This window comes from Ranitomeya variabilis, chromosome 1 (genome assembly GCF_051348905.1).
Source record: "Ranitomeya variabilis isolate aRanVar5 chromosome 1, aRanVar5.hap1, whole genome shotgun sequence".
NCBI classification, from domain to species: Eukaryota; Metazoa; Chordata; class Amphibia; order Anura; family Dendrobatidae; genus Ranitomeya; species Ranitomeya variabilis.
This window is the reverse complement of record NC_135232.1, coordinates 563,648,441-563,663,476: the sequence shown is the minus strand read 5'-3', so window position 1 is coordinate 563,663,476 and position 15,036 is coordinate 563,648,441. Positions and strand designations below refer to the sequence as shown.

Genomic DNA, 15,036 nt, shown 5'->3' with positions numbered 1-15,036 from the left:
TGAGCATGTGTCTGCACAAACGGTTAGAAACCGACTCCATGAGGATGGTCTGAGTGTCCCACGTCCACAGATGGGGTTGTGCTCACAGCCCAACAACGTGCAGGATGCTTGGCATTTGCCACAAAACATCAGGATTGGCAAATTCACCACTGGCGCCCTTTGCTCTTCACAGATGAAAGCAGGTTCACACTGAGCACATGTGACAGATGTGACAGAGTCTGGAGACGCCGTGGAGAGCGATCTGCTGCCTGCAACATACTTCAAGCATGACCGGTTTGGCAGTGGGTCAGTAATGGTGTGGGGTGGCATTTCTTTGGAAGGCCGCACAGCCCTCCATGTGCTCGCCAGAGGTAGCCTGACTGCTATTAGGTACCGAGATGAGATCCTCAGACCCCTTGTGAGAGCATATGCTGGTGCGGTTGGCCCTGGGTTACTCCTAATGCAGAACAATGCCAGACCTCATGTGCCTGGAGTGTGTCAACATTCCTGCAAGATGAAGGCATTGAAGCTATGGACTGGCCTGCCCATTTCCCAGACCTGAATATGATTAAAGACATCTGGGACATCATGTTTCGCACCATCCACCAACGTTGCACCACAGACTGTCCAGGAGTTGGCAGATGCTTTAGTCCAGGTCTGGGAGGAGATCCCTCAGGAGACCATCCGCCGCATTAGGAGCATGCCCAGGCGTTGTAGGAAGTTCATACAGGCACATGGAGGCAACACACACACACACACACAACTGAACATCATTCCCTTGTCGTGAGGCATTTCCACTGACGTTGGATCAGCCTGTAATTTGATTTTCCACTTAGATTTTGAGTATCATTCCAAATCCAGACCTCCATGGGATATTAGTTGTGAATTACATTTTTAGGTTTTATTGTTCTCAACACATTCCACTATGTAATGAATAAAGATTTGCAACTGATATATTTCATTCAGTGAAATCTAGGATGCGGGATTTGTGTTCCCTTTATTTTTTTGGGTGGGTGGGTGTGGGTGTGTGTGTGTGTGTGTGTGTGTGTGTGGGTGTGTGTGTGGGTGTGTGTGTGGGTGTGTGTGTGGGTGTGTGTGTGTGTAAGGACAACAAAAACCACCCCCATTCTGGGTAAGAAGGAAGTTTTTTGTTTTAATCCCTTAGTGACGGAGCCAATTTTTGAAATCTGACCAGTGTCACTTTATGTGGTAATAACTCTAGAACGCTTCTACAAATTCCAGTGATTTTGAGATTGTTTTTTCGTGACACATTATACTTTATGATAATGGTTAATTAAGGTAGATATGTTTTGTGTTTATTTATAAAAAATATCAGAAATTTGAGAATTTGAGAAAAATGTTAAAAAATTAGCAATTTTGAGACTTTGAATAATTATCCCTTTAATCAAGAAAGTCATACCACAGCAAACCATTAATAAATAACATTTATTACAAGTGTAGCAGTAATTTTTCATTTTTTCAAGGAAATTTACAAAATTTATTTTTTTAGGGACCTATCCATGTCTGAAGTGACTTTAGGGGTCCCATATATTGGAAACCCCCCAAAAGTTATACCATTTTAAAAACAGTACCCCCTGATATATTGAAAACTGGAGTCAGGTAGTTTATTAACCCTACAAGTGATGTTCAGGAATTAATGCAAAGTGGCATGACAGAAATGACAATGTGTATTTTTACCTCCTAAATGCCGCTAAATTCTGAACAGGTTACAACAGTCGTCAGACTCTAAGGCCGCTATTTGGTCATGAATTGCTATGGCAAACATCAGGACAACACAATCATGATCTGAGGGCACAGATTGGGATAAAGAGGAAGCCCCCACACTCTGTTACCATTTATATGATGTAGTCACTATTGACAGCAGCATCTAAGGGGTTAAACAGATATGGACGGTGCAAACACTGATCGTGGCTGATGCAGCAAGTTGTCAGCTATAGTGTACAGCCGACAGCTGCTGGATTGTCACCTGTATGGGGAGGCTATTCTCTTATATCTCAGGTCAGTTAAAAGACGTATTGGTGGGGGGCGTGTCCTAGCTGGCCATGTGAGTGGACACAGGGAAGAGTGCTCCCGCTGCTAAAGGGACAAATATCCTGTGCAAACGTTGATTACCGGACTTTTTTGCCACAAACCGGTAAGCTGAAGGTCTGGGGAGCAAAGCGGTGCTGAGTGGTGGATCCGGCATCAGAGGCAATGACCAGACGGAGGCAGAAGGATGCAGGTGCTGGTGATGCAGGAGCCAGCCAAGATGGCGCCGAGGTCAGAGAAGAAGCTGACAGGGAGAAAGCCGCATGTCAACGGCGTATGGAGGTGGTGGCGAAGCTTCAGCAGTATGCCAGAGTGGAAGCTGCGAAGGAGGCAGAGCAAGGAACCGGAGCTGGAGCTGATAAGGAGGAGGATACAGTCCTGGCTGCAAAGCATGAGGTACAGAGGGGGATGGAGAGAGGCAGCATGGCGGAAGCAGGAGGGGGACCTGAAGTCTTAATGCAGAAAGAGGAGCCGACCCTCAGAGACGTTGTTGTGCTGATATCCTCGTGCCAGCAATCCTTGAATTCCCTAGCCCTGCAGATGCAGGAGGTAAAAGGGGACACAGCACAGATTAATGCAGCCCTGCAAAAGATGGACAAACGTATGGGAGCGGTGGAGGAGAGGGTGAGCACGGCAGAAGACCACATAGTTAAACTGCAAAAAGCTGAAAAAAAGTTCGCCCAAGCAATATCAGAGCTCGCTGCCAAGAATGAGGATCTGGAAAATAGATCCAGAAGGAATAATATATGTATAGTGGGGCTGCCTGAAAAGACTGAGGGGAGAAACCCCACAGAGTTTGTTGAAAGCTGGCTGCTGGAGAAAATTGGGGGCACAGTGCTGACAAAAGTATTTGCTGTTGAAAGAGCTCATAGGGTCCCGCTGCAGCCCCCTGCCCCAGGAGCGAATCCCCGTACCATGCTTGCCAAAATACTGAACTACAGGGACAGAGACATTATCCTCAAAAAGGCTAGAGAAATGGAGGATCTGACGGCTGGAGGTCAAAAGATTGCCATCTACCTGGATTATTCTGCTGCAGTTCAGAAACAACGGATGAAACTCACTGGGGTTAAGAGACGACTGAGGGAGCTGGGAGTGCAATACTCTATGCTGTTCCCCGCAAAGTTGAGACTGGTGGCTTTTGATAAGACCCACTTTTTCCTGACACCAGAGGACGCTACCCAGTGGATTGATACTAATGCGAAAAAACTTAAAAGGAAAGGGCGATTGACATCTCGGCGAGATCCGGACGGGAGTTGTTTCTCTGTTGCTGGAGGAGGGATTTGCGTTTAATGGCACATTGGTTAAAGGGTTGAGCAGCGGTTGAGGGCTCGGCTGTGCCATATTGAGTGATTGACCGGAGGGGATAGTAACGATTAATAAGTATGGGAGAGGTGGGTTATGCCGGGTACTGCAAATTGGTTTGGTAATTTCTCTACATGTTTATTATGGTGCTTGAACCTCCTAGGTTCAAGCAACATATTGTAATCCGATTTCTTATATTTTCTTATTATTCTTCTCCGCGTTTTCCGCAATTAATGCGGCCCGAACCGCTCGGAGCAGAGACCCCGTTCAGGCGGCGTTTCCAAGGCCTCGGTGGGGACAGGTGTGCTATGACTTTTATAGTCGATCCGATATGTAGTTTTTTTAAAAATCGCATTTAAAAAAAAAAATTTCCCATAGGAAATAATGGCGAACTTTCCATTACCCCCAACTTGACCTTCCAAAGATGGCAGCTATGCAAATGTACGGTGTCCATTTTAGGACATGATCATTTATCAAAGTCAAACATCAGAATAAAGTGACTATGACACCCTCTCGTCCTGTGTGCAAAAGTAAGTGCGCCCCCGGCCCCGTGTGCAAAAGTAAGTGCGCCCCCGGCCCCGTGTGCAAAAGTAAGTGCGCCCCCGGCCCCGTGTGCAAAAGTAAGTGCGCCCCCGGCCCCGTGTGCAAAAGTAAGTGCGCCCCCGGCCCCGTGTGCAAAAGTAAGTGCGCCCCCGGCCCCGTGTGCAAAAGTAAGTGCGCCCCCGGCCCCGTGTGCAAAAGTAAGTGCGCCCCCGGCCCCGTGTGCAAAAGTAAGTGCGCCCCCGGCCCCGTGTGGGAAAAGTAAGTGACCCCCCCCCCGGCCCCGTGTGTGAAAAGTAAGTGCCCCCCCGGCCCCGTGTGTGAAAAGTAAGTGCCCCCCCCCGGCCCCGTGTGTGAAAAGTAAGTGCCCCCCCCCCCCCCCCCGGCCCCGTGTATGAAAAGTAAGTGCGCCCCCGGCCCCGTGTGCAAAAGTAAGTGCGCCCCCGGCCCCGTGTGCAAAAGTAAGTGCGCCCCCGGCCCCGTGTGCAAAAGTAAGTGCGCCCCCGGCCCCGTGTGCAAAAGTAAGTGCGCCCCCGGCCCCGTGTGCAAAAGTAAGTGCGCCCCCGGCCCCGTGTGCAAAAGTAAGTGCGCCCCCGGCCCCGTGTGCAAAAGTAAGTGCGCCCCCGGCCCCGTGTGCAAAAGTAAGTGCGCCCCCGGCCCCGTGTGCAAAAGTAAGTGCGCCCCCGGCCCCGTGTGCAAAAGTAAGTGCGCACCCGGCCCCGTGTGCAAAAGTAAGTGCGCCCCCGGCCCCGTGTGCAAAAGTAAGTGCGCCCCGGTCCCGGGTGTGGAAAAGTAAGTGCGCCCCGGCCCCGGGTGTGGAAAAGTAAGTGCTCCCCTGGTCCCGGGTGTGGAAAAGTAAGTGGCCCCCCTGGTCCCGTGTGTGAAAAGTTCTGCTGTAAAGCTGGCAGCGCTGTTCAAGCACCATGTATTTCCTTCAGGAAATGCCCATCTAGTTTAAGTTGGAATGTTGGAAAAAACAAAAACTGTGGGAAATTCGGATTGTTACTGCAGCGGGAGGCGCATGGAGAGGGTTAAGTAAGGGGGAGTGTTCGCAATGGGCGGTGGAGCCCCACTCTTGATGAGAGGAAGAATGTGTTGTATTGGGTGGGTTAGGGGGGGCAAGTTGGGAGGTTGGGAGTTGGTAGGGGGGTGGGAGGGATTAGACAGCTCATACTTGGAAAAGTGGATACTATGAAGGATGATGAGCCGTATGATGGAGGACCGCATTAAAATATTGAGTTGGAATGTAAGAGGCCTAGCGGATAAAACTCGGCGGGCGGCAAGTCTGCAGTATGTTCGAGAACAGAGGGTCTCAATGATATGCCAGCTGGAGACACATTTAGTGCGGGAAAGGGTGGATGTATTGAACAGGCGCTGGATACAGGGGGCATACTATTCTACCTTCTCTAAGTACTCTAGGGGGGTGTCAGTGTTGGTACCTGTGGAAGTGCAATATGAAGAGGTGATGGTACAGGAGGAGGTGGATGGTCAGTATGTGGTGGTGCAATGCAAAATAAATGGAGTGTTGATGTGTATAGCGGCGATGTATATTCCGCCTCCATACTCAAGTAAGAAAATTAGAGAGGTGCTGGAGAGGGTGGAAAGCTGGGGCCCGATACCATTTCTAATTATTGGGGATCTTAATAATATATGTGATGACTTTTGGGATAAAAATAAAAACTCCCAGAATAGGACAGTGGGACACATTACTACGTTTGGGACTTATATTCGTGAAGTGGGTATGACTGATCTATGGAGAGTTAGGCATGTTGGGGAAAGTGGGTATTCATGTTATTCACCGGCTCATGGTACTCTATCCAGAATTGATTTGGCACTGGGCAACCGTCTGTTGGACACGATGGTAGGGGATGTGAGATATTTGCCTAGGGCCCTCTCGGACCATAGTCCAATTGAGGTGGAGTTTCGGCTGATGGGGACAGGGGCCGTGAACAGGAGAGAGTGGAAGATTCACCCTAACTGGCTGCACAGTATAGATCTAGATAAGATAAAATGGGAGTTGGTGGAATTTTTTGAGCTGAATGATGGGAGTGTAGATGCTCTTACTGTATGGGAAGCAATGAAGGCGTACTTAAGAGGGCTGCTGTTTAGAGACATTAGTAGATATAAGCGGAAGTCGAGAGAGGCAGAGAAGGCAGCGATTGATGGGTTGAGGGCAGCGGAGGATGAGATGGTGACACTGGGTACTCCGGAAGCTGGGAAGAGATTAAAGGCAGCTCAAAGTCATCTGGAAGAAATTTTGCTGGGTAAAGCTGAAAGGAAGCGGGAATTCATGAAGCTGGCTTATTATCAGGAGGGGGAAACTGTTGGTCACATGCTGTCGCTGGTGGCTTCTGCACAGAGAAGTACTTCGTTTGTCCATTCTCTGGTTTCCGGAAGTGGTACGAATTTCTCTGAGACTCCAGAGATTTTGGAAGTTTTTGCGGATTTTTACGAGGACCTATATTCCTCTCGGGTGGATGGGACTGTGGGAGACACAGTGGCGTTCCTTGAGGGACTGGAGCTCCCGAGGTTGAGTGATGCAGATAGAGAGGGCTTGAAGGCTCCTATCACTGAGGAGGAACTGGGTCGGGCATTACAGTCTATGGCTAATGGGAAGGTGCCTGGAGTAGATGGGTTTCCTGCTGAGATCTATAAACATATGGGGGAGGTGCTAATTTCCAGATTAAAGGAGGTCCTAGAGGACGCTAAGACTAGGGAGTGTCTACCTACATCCATGAGAGAGGCCATAATAGCGGTGATTCCTAAGGAGGGGAAAGACTTGGGGCCACCTGAGTCATATCGGCCAATCTCCTTGCTCACTATGGATGTCAAGATTCTGGCCAAGGTGTTGGCGATGAGGTTGACGAGTGTAATCTCCGGCCTGGTGCACCCAGACCAATCTGGCTTTATGCCGGATAGATCCACGGCAGTCAACCTACGGAGGCTATTTATGAATCTGCAGCTTAGGTCTGATAACTGTGGCCAGAGAGTTATTGCATCTTTAGACGCCCATAAGGCGTTCGACAGTGTGGAATGGGGATATCTCTGGCAGGTGTTGCAATATATGGGGTTTGGCTCGCGGTTTGTGTCCTGGATTCGGCTGCTGTATTCGCAGCCGATGGCCAGAGTCCGGGTGAATGGGGAGTTATCACAGACTATACAATTAGCTAGAGGGACGAGGCAGGGGTGTCCGCGCTCTCCTCTTTTGTTTGCTCTGGCCGTGGAGCCATTGGCTGCTAAACTTCGACAGTCTGATGAGGCGTCTGGGTTTAAATATGGGATGATTGAAGAGAGGGTGGCGTTGTATGCAGACGATATTCTACTGTTTCTAGCTAACCCGGTTGCTTCCTTGGGGGGGGCTATTGGGATTATTGAAAGATTTGGCTCACTGTCAGGACTGACGATAAACTGGAGTAAGTCTATTTTGTTTAAAGTGGACAACGTAGGGGAGGAGGGGAGTGAGCTGCTGGAGGATGGGCGACTGAAGGTGGTAAGTCAATGTAAATATCTTGGGATATGGGTATCTATGCCGGTTACGGATTACATACATAGGAATCTGACTCCGATCTTAGGTGTTCTTAAGGCAAAAGTGGATGCTTGGGTTAAGCTGCATTTATCTGTGGTTGGCAGGGTGAATCTTATCAAAATGATTTAGATGCCGAAGATTCTGTATGTTCTTCATAATGCGCCAGTTTGGATACCGCGCGGGAAATTTCGGCAGATTAACTCCCTGTTCAGGAATTTGGTATCGGGGAGACAACATCCACGTATCAGACTGGAGACACTTCAGCGACCCAAGGAACATGGGGGCTTGGCATTGCCCATCCCTGAAGTATATTTTCTTGCAGTCCAGAGTCAGCACTTAAAGGGCTGGGCGCATGAATGGTCGTCCGGGGCGGTACAGCAATTAATGGAAAAGGTGACAAAAAGAAGGCCAGCAGTACAATGTCTGGAGGATGGCTCCCTGGGGGCTTTGGGGAAATTGTATCGGACTATGTTATTGATATACAAGCTGTGGGGTAGACTAAAACATATACGTGGGATTACGGGTCTGACCAGATTCTCCCCGCTATGGCATAATAATAATTTAAAGGAGTTTGTGGCAATGGGGGTACTACCAGAATGGCAGGCCAAGGGGATTCAATATGTCTATCAGATAATTGAGCAGGGAGAGTTGAAATCCTTTTCCCAATTGCAGGTGGAATTTGATCTCGGGCCTGGGGGGGGATATCAATATTTGCGGATGAGACATGCATTTGGAGCTCAGAATAGGGACGGAGGCATCAGAATACAAAGGGATATAGTGTTAGAGTATGTGTGTGGTGAAGGGAGTACTGGGGGGGTTATTTCCACTCTTTATAAAGACTTGCTGCACACTTTCCTGTTAAGGTTTCCAATACTGGCGAGAGTTAAGTGGGAGAGGGATCTTGGCCCAATGGAGAATGAAACTTGGGAGTCGGTGCTGGAGTGGGTTCCACGGCTGTCTCTGAGAGAACCGTATAGGCTGTCACAGCTTTATGTGATACATAGAGTTTACAAATCTCCGAAGGTGTTATATAAGGCAGGCTTGCGTGATGATTCTGAGTGCCCGAGGTGTAAATCTACAGATGCTGATATATTTCATATGATGTGGACGTGTCCGAGACTGGCTGCTTTTTGGTTGGTAGTTTTGAGTCGTGTGGAAGAAGCATACAGATGCACGGTGCCAAGGGACCCGATGGTGTGCTTGTTGGGGTGCGTAGATGAGATTGGAGTGGATAACAACCTGAAGATAGCTATTGCCAGATTGCTGTATATGGCCCGGAAGGTAATTGCGCGAAATTTGATTACGGACGAGCCGCCTTCAAGAAGAGAATTCCTCCAATATGTGAAGCAGGGCCTGAGACTGGAAAAGGGGTTTTATCAGAAAAGAGGGAAAATTGAAATGTTCGATAAGCTGTGGTGTCCGTGGCTTGTCATGGGATAGGTTTGTTATAGAGACCGGGTGAATCAAGACCCTGAATTGGTGAAAACATAACACGTGGCCTATGGTCCTAACTGAGGGGATAGTCATCCTATAGATTTGAGTGTGGAGCTATTAAACAAGGTGGGCTGTCTTATTGGGGGGGCGGGATAAGTTGGGATTGCGGGGTTCGTTTGGGGAGAAAACTTTGTACTGAAAACAAGAATGTAACATGTCAATTGTAATGTTATTCTTAATAAAAATTTATTCGAGTTAAAAGACGTATTGGCGGTCATTAAGGGGATAATATAAATTTAAATATATTATTTTTTATTCAAATAGATTTTTATTAAAAACTAGATGGCAGCCCGATTCTAAAGAATCGGGAGTCTAGAATCCATATATACTTTATTTATTCAAATGTAAGAATAATACAATTAATAAATAATAGTAAGAAAGAACAAAAAATGGCTGCACTCACCAGCTCTTGACAATTCTTGTTATTTAAGGTACAGTTACACAGGATCCATGAACATGCTTATGAGGAGAGTGATGAAAGACATCAGAAAACAACTTTGCGTGTTGTGGCAAATGCCACAACAACGGTTCTTTGCTTAAGAACAATAATGTAAATAATAAATAATATGTATCAATAACTATGTATATTGGTATGTTCTATGACATTTTAAAATATTTCATTATTATGTGGAAAAGCTCTTAGTACCCATACTGGCGCATACTTGTGTGCCCATCAGGTATTTTCACAGTAAAATTTTCACAGGTGGGGTCCCCCGGCCTCCGATGTGGTGGGCGGGGTCCCCCGGCCTCCGATGTGGTGGGCGGGGTCCCCCGGCCTCCGATGTGGTGGGCGGGGTCCCCCGGCCTCCGATGTGGTGGGCGGGGTCCCCCGGCCTCCGATGTGGTGGGCGGGGTCCCCCGGCCTCCGATGTGGTGGGCGGGGTCCCCCGGCCTCCGATGTGGTGGGCGGGGTCCCCCGGCCTCCGATGTGGTGGGCGGGGTCCCCCGGCCTCCGATGTGGTGGGCGGGGTCCCCCGGCCTCCGATGTGGTGGGCGGGGTCCCCCGGCCTCCGATGTGGTGGGCGGGGTCCCCCGGCCTCCGATGTGGTGGGCGGGGTCCCCCGGCCTCCGATGTGGTGGGCGGGGTCCCCCGGCCTCCGATGTGGTGGGCGGGGTCCCCCGGCCTCCGATGTGGTGGGCGGGGCCCCCCGGCCTCCGATGTGGTGGGCGGGGCCCCCCGGCCTCCGATGTGGTGGGCGGGGCCCCCCGGCCTCCGATGTGGTGGGCGGGGCCCCCCGGCCTCCGATGTGGTGGGCGGGGCCCCCCGGCCTCCGATGTGGTGGGCGGGGACCCTCGGCCTCCGATTTGGATGGTGTGGACCCTCGGCCTCCGATTTGGTGGGCGGGGACCCTCGGCCTCCGATTTGGTGGGCGGGGACCCTCGGCCTCCGATTTGGTGTGTGCTCTGCCTGGGGCCACTGTGCTCTGCCTGGGGCCCCATATGCTGCCTGGGGCCCCTGTGCTCTGCCTGGGGCCCCTGTGCTCTGCCTGGGGCCACTGTGCTCTGCCTGGGGCCACTGTGCTCTGCCTGGGGCCACTGTGCTCTGCCTGGGGCCACTGTGCTCTGCCTGGGGCCCCATGTTCTGCCTGGGGCCACTGTGCTCTGCCTGGGGCCCCATAAGCTGCCTGGGGCCCCTGTGCTCTGCCTGGGACCACTGTGCTCTGCCTGGGGCCCCTGTGCTCTGCCTGGGGCCCCTGTGCTCTGCCTGGGGCCCCTGTGCTCTGCCTGGGGCCCCATATGCTGCCTGGGGCCCCTGTGCTCTGCCTGGGTGTAGGACACTGGTGACGTCACTTATCTCCGGACATTAGCTCCGGACATTAGCTCTGGACATTAGCTCCGGACAAAGCCACGGAAGTTGGCACAAATTGCAGGAAGTAGTATTCTAGACAATTATATATTAGACTAGATGGCAGCCCGATTCTAAAGAATCGGGAGTCTAGAATCCATATATACTTTATTTATTCAAATGTAAGAATAATACAATTAATAAATAATAGTAAGAAAGAACAAAAAATGGCTGCACTCACCAGCTCTTGACAATTCTTGTTATTTAAGGTACAGTTACACAGGATCCATGAACATGCTTATGAGGGGAGTGATGAAAGACATCAGACAACAACTTTGCGTGTTGTGGCAAATGCCACAACAACGGTTCTTTGCTTAAGAACAATAATGTAAATAATAAATAATATGTATCAATAACTATGTATATTGGTATGTTCTATGACATTTTAAAATATTTCATTATTATGTGGAAAAGCTCTTAGTACCCATACTGGCGCATACTTGTGTGCCCATCAGGTATTTTCACAGTAAAATTTTCACAGGTGGGGCCCCCCGGCCTCCGATGTGGTGGGCGGGGCCCCCGGCCTCCGATGTGGTGGGCGGGGCCCCCCGGCCTCCGATGTGGTGGGCGGGGCCCCCGGCCTCCGATGTGGTGGGCGGGGCCCCCGGCCTCCGATGTGGTGGGCGGGGCCCCCCGGCCTCCGATGTGGTGGGCGGGGCCCCCCGGCCTCCGATGTGGTGGGCGGGGCCGCTCGGCCTTCGATTTGGTGGGCGGGGCCCCTCGGCCTCCGATTTGGTGGGCGGGGCCCCTCGGCCTCCGATTTGGTTGGCGGGGCCCCTCGGCCTCCGATTTGGTTGGCGGGGCCCCTCGGCCTCCGATTTGGTTGGCGGGGCCCCTCGGCCTCCGATTTGGTGTGTGCTCTGCCTGGGGCCCCATATGCTGCCTGGGGCCCCTGTGCTCTGCCTGGGGCCCCATATGCTGCCTGGGGCCCCTATGCTCTGCCTGGGGCCCCTGTGCTCTGCCTGGGGCCCCATGTTCTGCCTGGGGCCCCTGTGCTCTGCTTGGGGCCCCATGTTCTGCCTGGGGCCCCTGTGCTCTGCCTGGGACCACTGTGCTCTGCCTGGGACCACTGTGCTCTGCCTGGGGCCCCATATGCTGTCTGGGGCCCCTGTGCTCTGCCTGGGGCCACTGTGCTCTGCCTGGGGCCCCATATGCTGCCTGGGGCCACTGTGCTCTGCCTGGGGCCCCATATGCTGCCTGGGGCCCCTGTGCTCTGCCTGGGGCCCCATATGCTGCCTGGGGGGCCCCTGTGCTCTGCCTGGGGCCCCATATGCTGCCTGGGGCCCCTGTGCTCTGCCTGGGGCCCCTGTGCTCTGCCTGGGGCCCCTGTGCTCTGCCTGGGGCCCCATGTTCTGCCTGGGGCCCCATGTTCTGCCTGGGGCCCCTGTGCTCTGCCTGGGGCCCCTGTGCTCTGCCTGGGGCCACTGTGCTCTGCCTGGGGCCCCATATGCTGCCTGGGGCCCCTGTGCTCTGCCTGGGGCCCCATGTTCTGCCTGGGGCCCCTGTGCTCTGCCTGGGGCCACTGTGCTCTGCCTGGGGCCCCATATGCTGCCTGGGGCCCCATATGCTGCCTGGGGCCCCTGTGCTCTGCCTGGGTGTAGGACACTGGTGACGTCACTTATCTCCGGACATTAGCTCCGGACATTAGCTCCGGACATTAGCTCCGGACATTAGCTCCGGACAAAGCCACGGAAGTTGGCACAAATTGCAGAAAGTAGTATTCTAGGCAATTATATATTAGATAAACATGGCAGGATACAATCCTTTCAGGATACATTAAATTTCAAATAAGTCAACCCCATTAACAAACCCGCCCCATCCCCCCAGTCCCCCCTTGAGACAGCTATATATTCATCTTTTAATTACATTTTAAAAATTACAAAAAGGAAAAATGGTCCAATCTAAAGGTTTGGGCACCAAACATGGGCAGAACCTAGTAGCACCCTTTTTTTGCTATTATCACAGCTTGTATGTGCTTTTTGTAGCCAGACAGGAGTCTTCCAATTCTTGTTTGAGGGATTTTCATCCATACTTTTTTTTTTTTTTTCGAGAATTCTTCCAGTTCTGTGAGATTCCTGGGCTGTCTTGCATCCATTGTAAAAGCTTAAGCTTGCGCTTTTTGAGGTCATCTACTGTGGATTTTGACTTGTGCTTAGGATCATTAACCATTTGTAGAAGCCATCATATTTTCACCTTTAGCTTTTTTACAGATGGTGCTATGTTTGCATCAAGAATTTGTTGAAATTTTGTTGATTCCATTCTCCATTGTCTGCCACACAGCCTCAAAGCACAATTCATTCACCCCCATGCTTAATGGTAGGCGAGAAGTTCTTTTCCCCAAATTCTGTGCCCTTTTTTCTCCACACATACCTTTCATCATTGTGGCCAATAAGTTCTATTTTAACCTCGTGGGTCCACAGGACTTGTTTACAAAATGTATCAGTCTTGTTTAGATGTTCTTTTGCATACTTCTGATGAAAAATGTTATGATGAAAACGCAGGAGTTTTCGTCTGATGACTCTTCCATGAAGGAAGGCCATATTTGTGCAGGTGTCTCTGAAAAGTAGAACAATGTACCACAACTCCATAGTCTGCTAAATCTTTCTGAAGGTCTTTTGCAGTTAAGCGGGGGTTCTGATTTGCCTCTTTAGCACCTCTCACTGAAATATTGCTTGGTCAATCCAGACCTTATCTTGACTTCCACTGTTACTGGTAACTGTCAATTTTAATTACAATTCGAACTGAAGAACGAACATGAAAACACTTTGCTATCTTTTTATAGCCTTCTCTTGCTATGTGGACCTCCACCATTTTCAGAGTTCTAGGCAGCTGCTCAGAAGAACCTATGGCTACTCTTTCTTACCACAAGGTTAGAGAAGGCAGGGTTTCAATAAAGCTGGAAATTTGCATCGCCTGGCCTTTCCCAACGATGATAGTGAACACGCCATAACCCTAGCAGGCCAATTAAGGTCTGAAACCTTGGTCAAAGTTACTTGAGCGCACAAAATCTCCAAGGGTGCCAAGCTTTTCCATCAGCCCATTTTACTTTTTGTAAATTTTAAGATTTAAACGATGAAAATATATATATTTTTAGCCTAAAGTACAAGGGAAAGGTTTCATCTTTTAACTTTAGCCTTTTTAGAAATCATCTCATCTTCAACTTGCTTAACTGCTCACGATAACAGTAAATTTTGACCAAGGGTGCCCAAATTTTTACATGCCATGTTGGCATGGTTTCAATCTACGTAGTACATGCTCCACAATTCAATGTTACCTTTCTGCTGGAACCTGTCGCTCAAACAACAAATGGGACACCAGCTGCAATGGTTTCTGTTGCAGAAGAATGAAGGGATTCACTACTTTTATTTCCGACGAGGCTTCTACAAAACAAAATTTGGTGATAATAACAAATGTGGTGCCATGTCTATATATGGACCTGCTAATTTACAAAGTCAGTGACAGAAGCAAACAAGAAAAACATCAATCACACTATTCACAGGATTGATGATATAAGCAGGATTCGTGGGGGTCTTGGTTTGGAGACCCTCATCAAGAAGTGTTCATCAATGTTCCCCTGTGTGAATGAGCACGTGCAACACCACTATTTCTATAGACCGTGAATGGTACAAATTATTATACAACTTTACCATCCGAGATGGTGAAGCTCAGTCTAAGTCTGCTTTAACTCACCCAAATCTGGATTTATGCTTTGGATAATAACTTTTGCCAAGGTGTCTATGTAGGAAAAAAGGCAATGAAGGGGGCTAGAAGTTAAACCGTGCCGGTCTAACAGCGGTGCAAGTTCATCCAGGTTATTGGCGAGGAGAGCCATTTGCTTGCGAACAGTATGGAGATGAATATCCTGAGGTTTCATAGACAGCTGCTCTATTAGGGACTGAATCACATGTCCCCTTGGTTCTGATAAAGACAAAAAATAAAAATGATTGGAAGAGGATAACAAAAGACTCACGTCATAGGGATCGGTGGGACTGGACTCACCGGGAGAAGTGATTGCAGCTGCAAACTGTGCCATGCTCTTCTCCAGCTCGTGGCTCAGGATGATGTGGCGAACCATCTGGTCATCTCGCAGCACAGAGTAGCAGCTATGTAAAAGCTCTGGGATGCTACACTTCAGTTGGCCGCTTATCTTCTCTTCTGTAATGTCATGGTTAGGAAAAAAAACAAAACTCACTAACCCAGAAGATAAGAAAGAGGGTTTTTAGGATGCAAGAGGGTAGAAGATTTACATACAACTGGTGCTGCTCTTGAGTAAAAAAGTTCACAATCTAAACTGACTTGT

General features: G+C 49.9%; 1 protein-coding gene across 2 annotated transcripts in view; it reads right to left on the bottom strand.

Annotated features, from left to right (window-relative positions):
• ZFYVE26 (zinc finger FYVE-type containing 26) overlaps window positions 1-15,036 on the bottom strand; it is a 373,042-nt gene that overhangs the window by 67,112 nt on the left and 290,894 nt on the right. For both annotated transcript variants that reach the window (XM_077256962.1, XM_077256969.1), the window contains 3 exons: window positions 14,736-14,891; window positions 14,427-14,654; window positions 14,011-14,116 (listed from right to left, as the gene is read on the bottom strand). In XM_077256962.1, coding sequence (XP_077113077.1) covers window positions 14,011-14,116; window positions 14,427-14,654; window positions 14,736-14,891 — 490 coding nt within the window. The remainder of the gene's footprint in view (window positions 1-14,010; window positions 14,117-14,426; window positions 14,655-14,735; window positions 14,892-15,036) is intronic.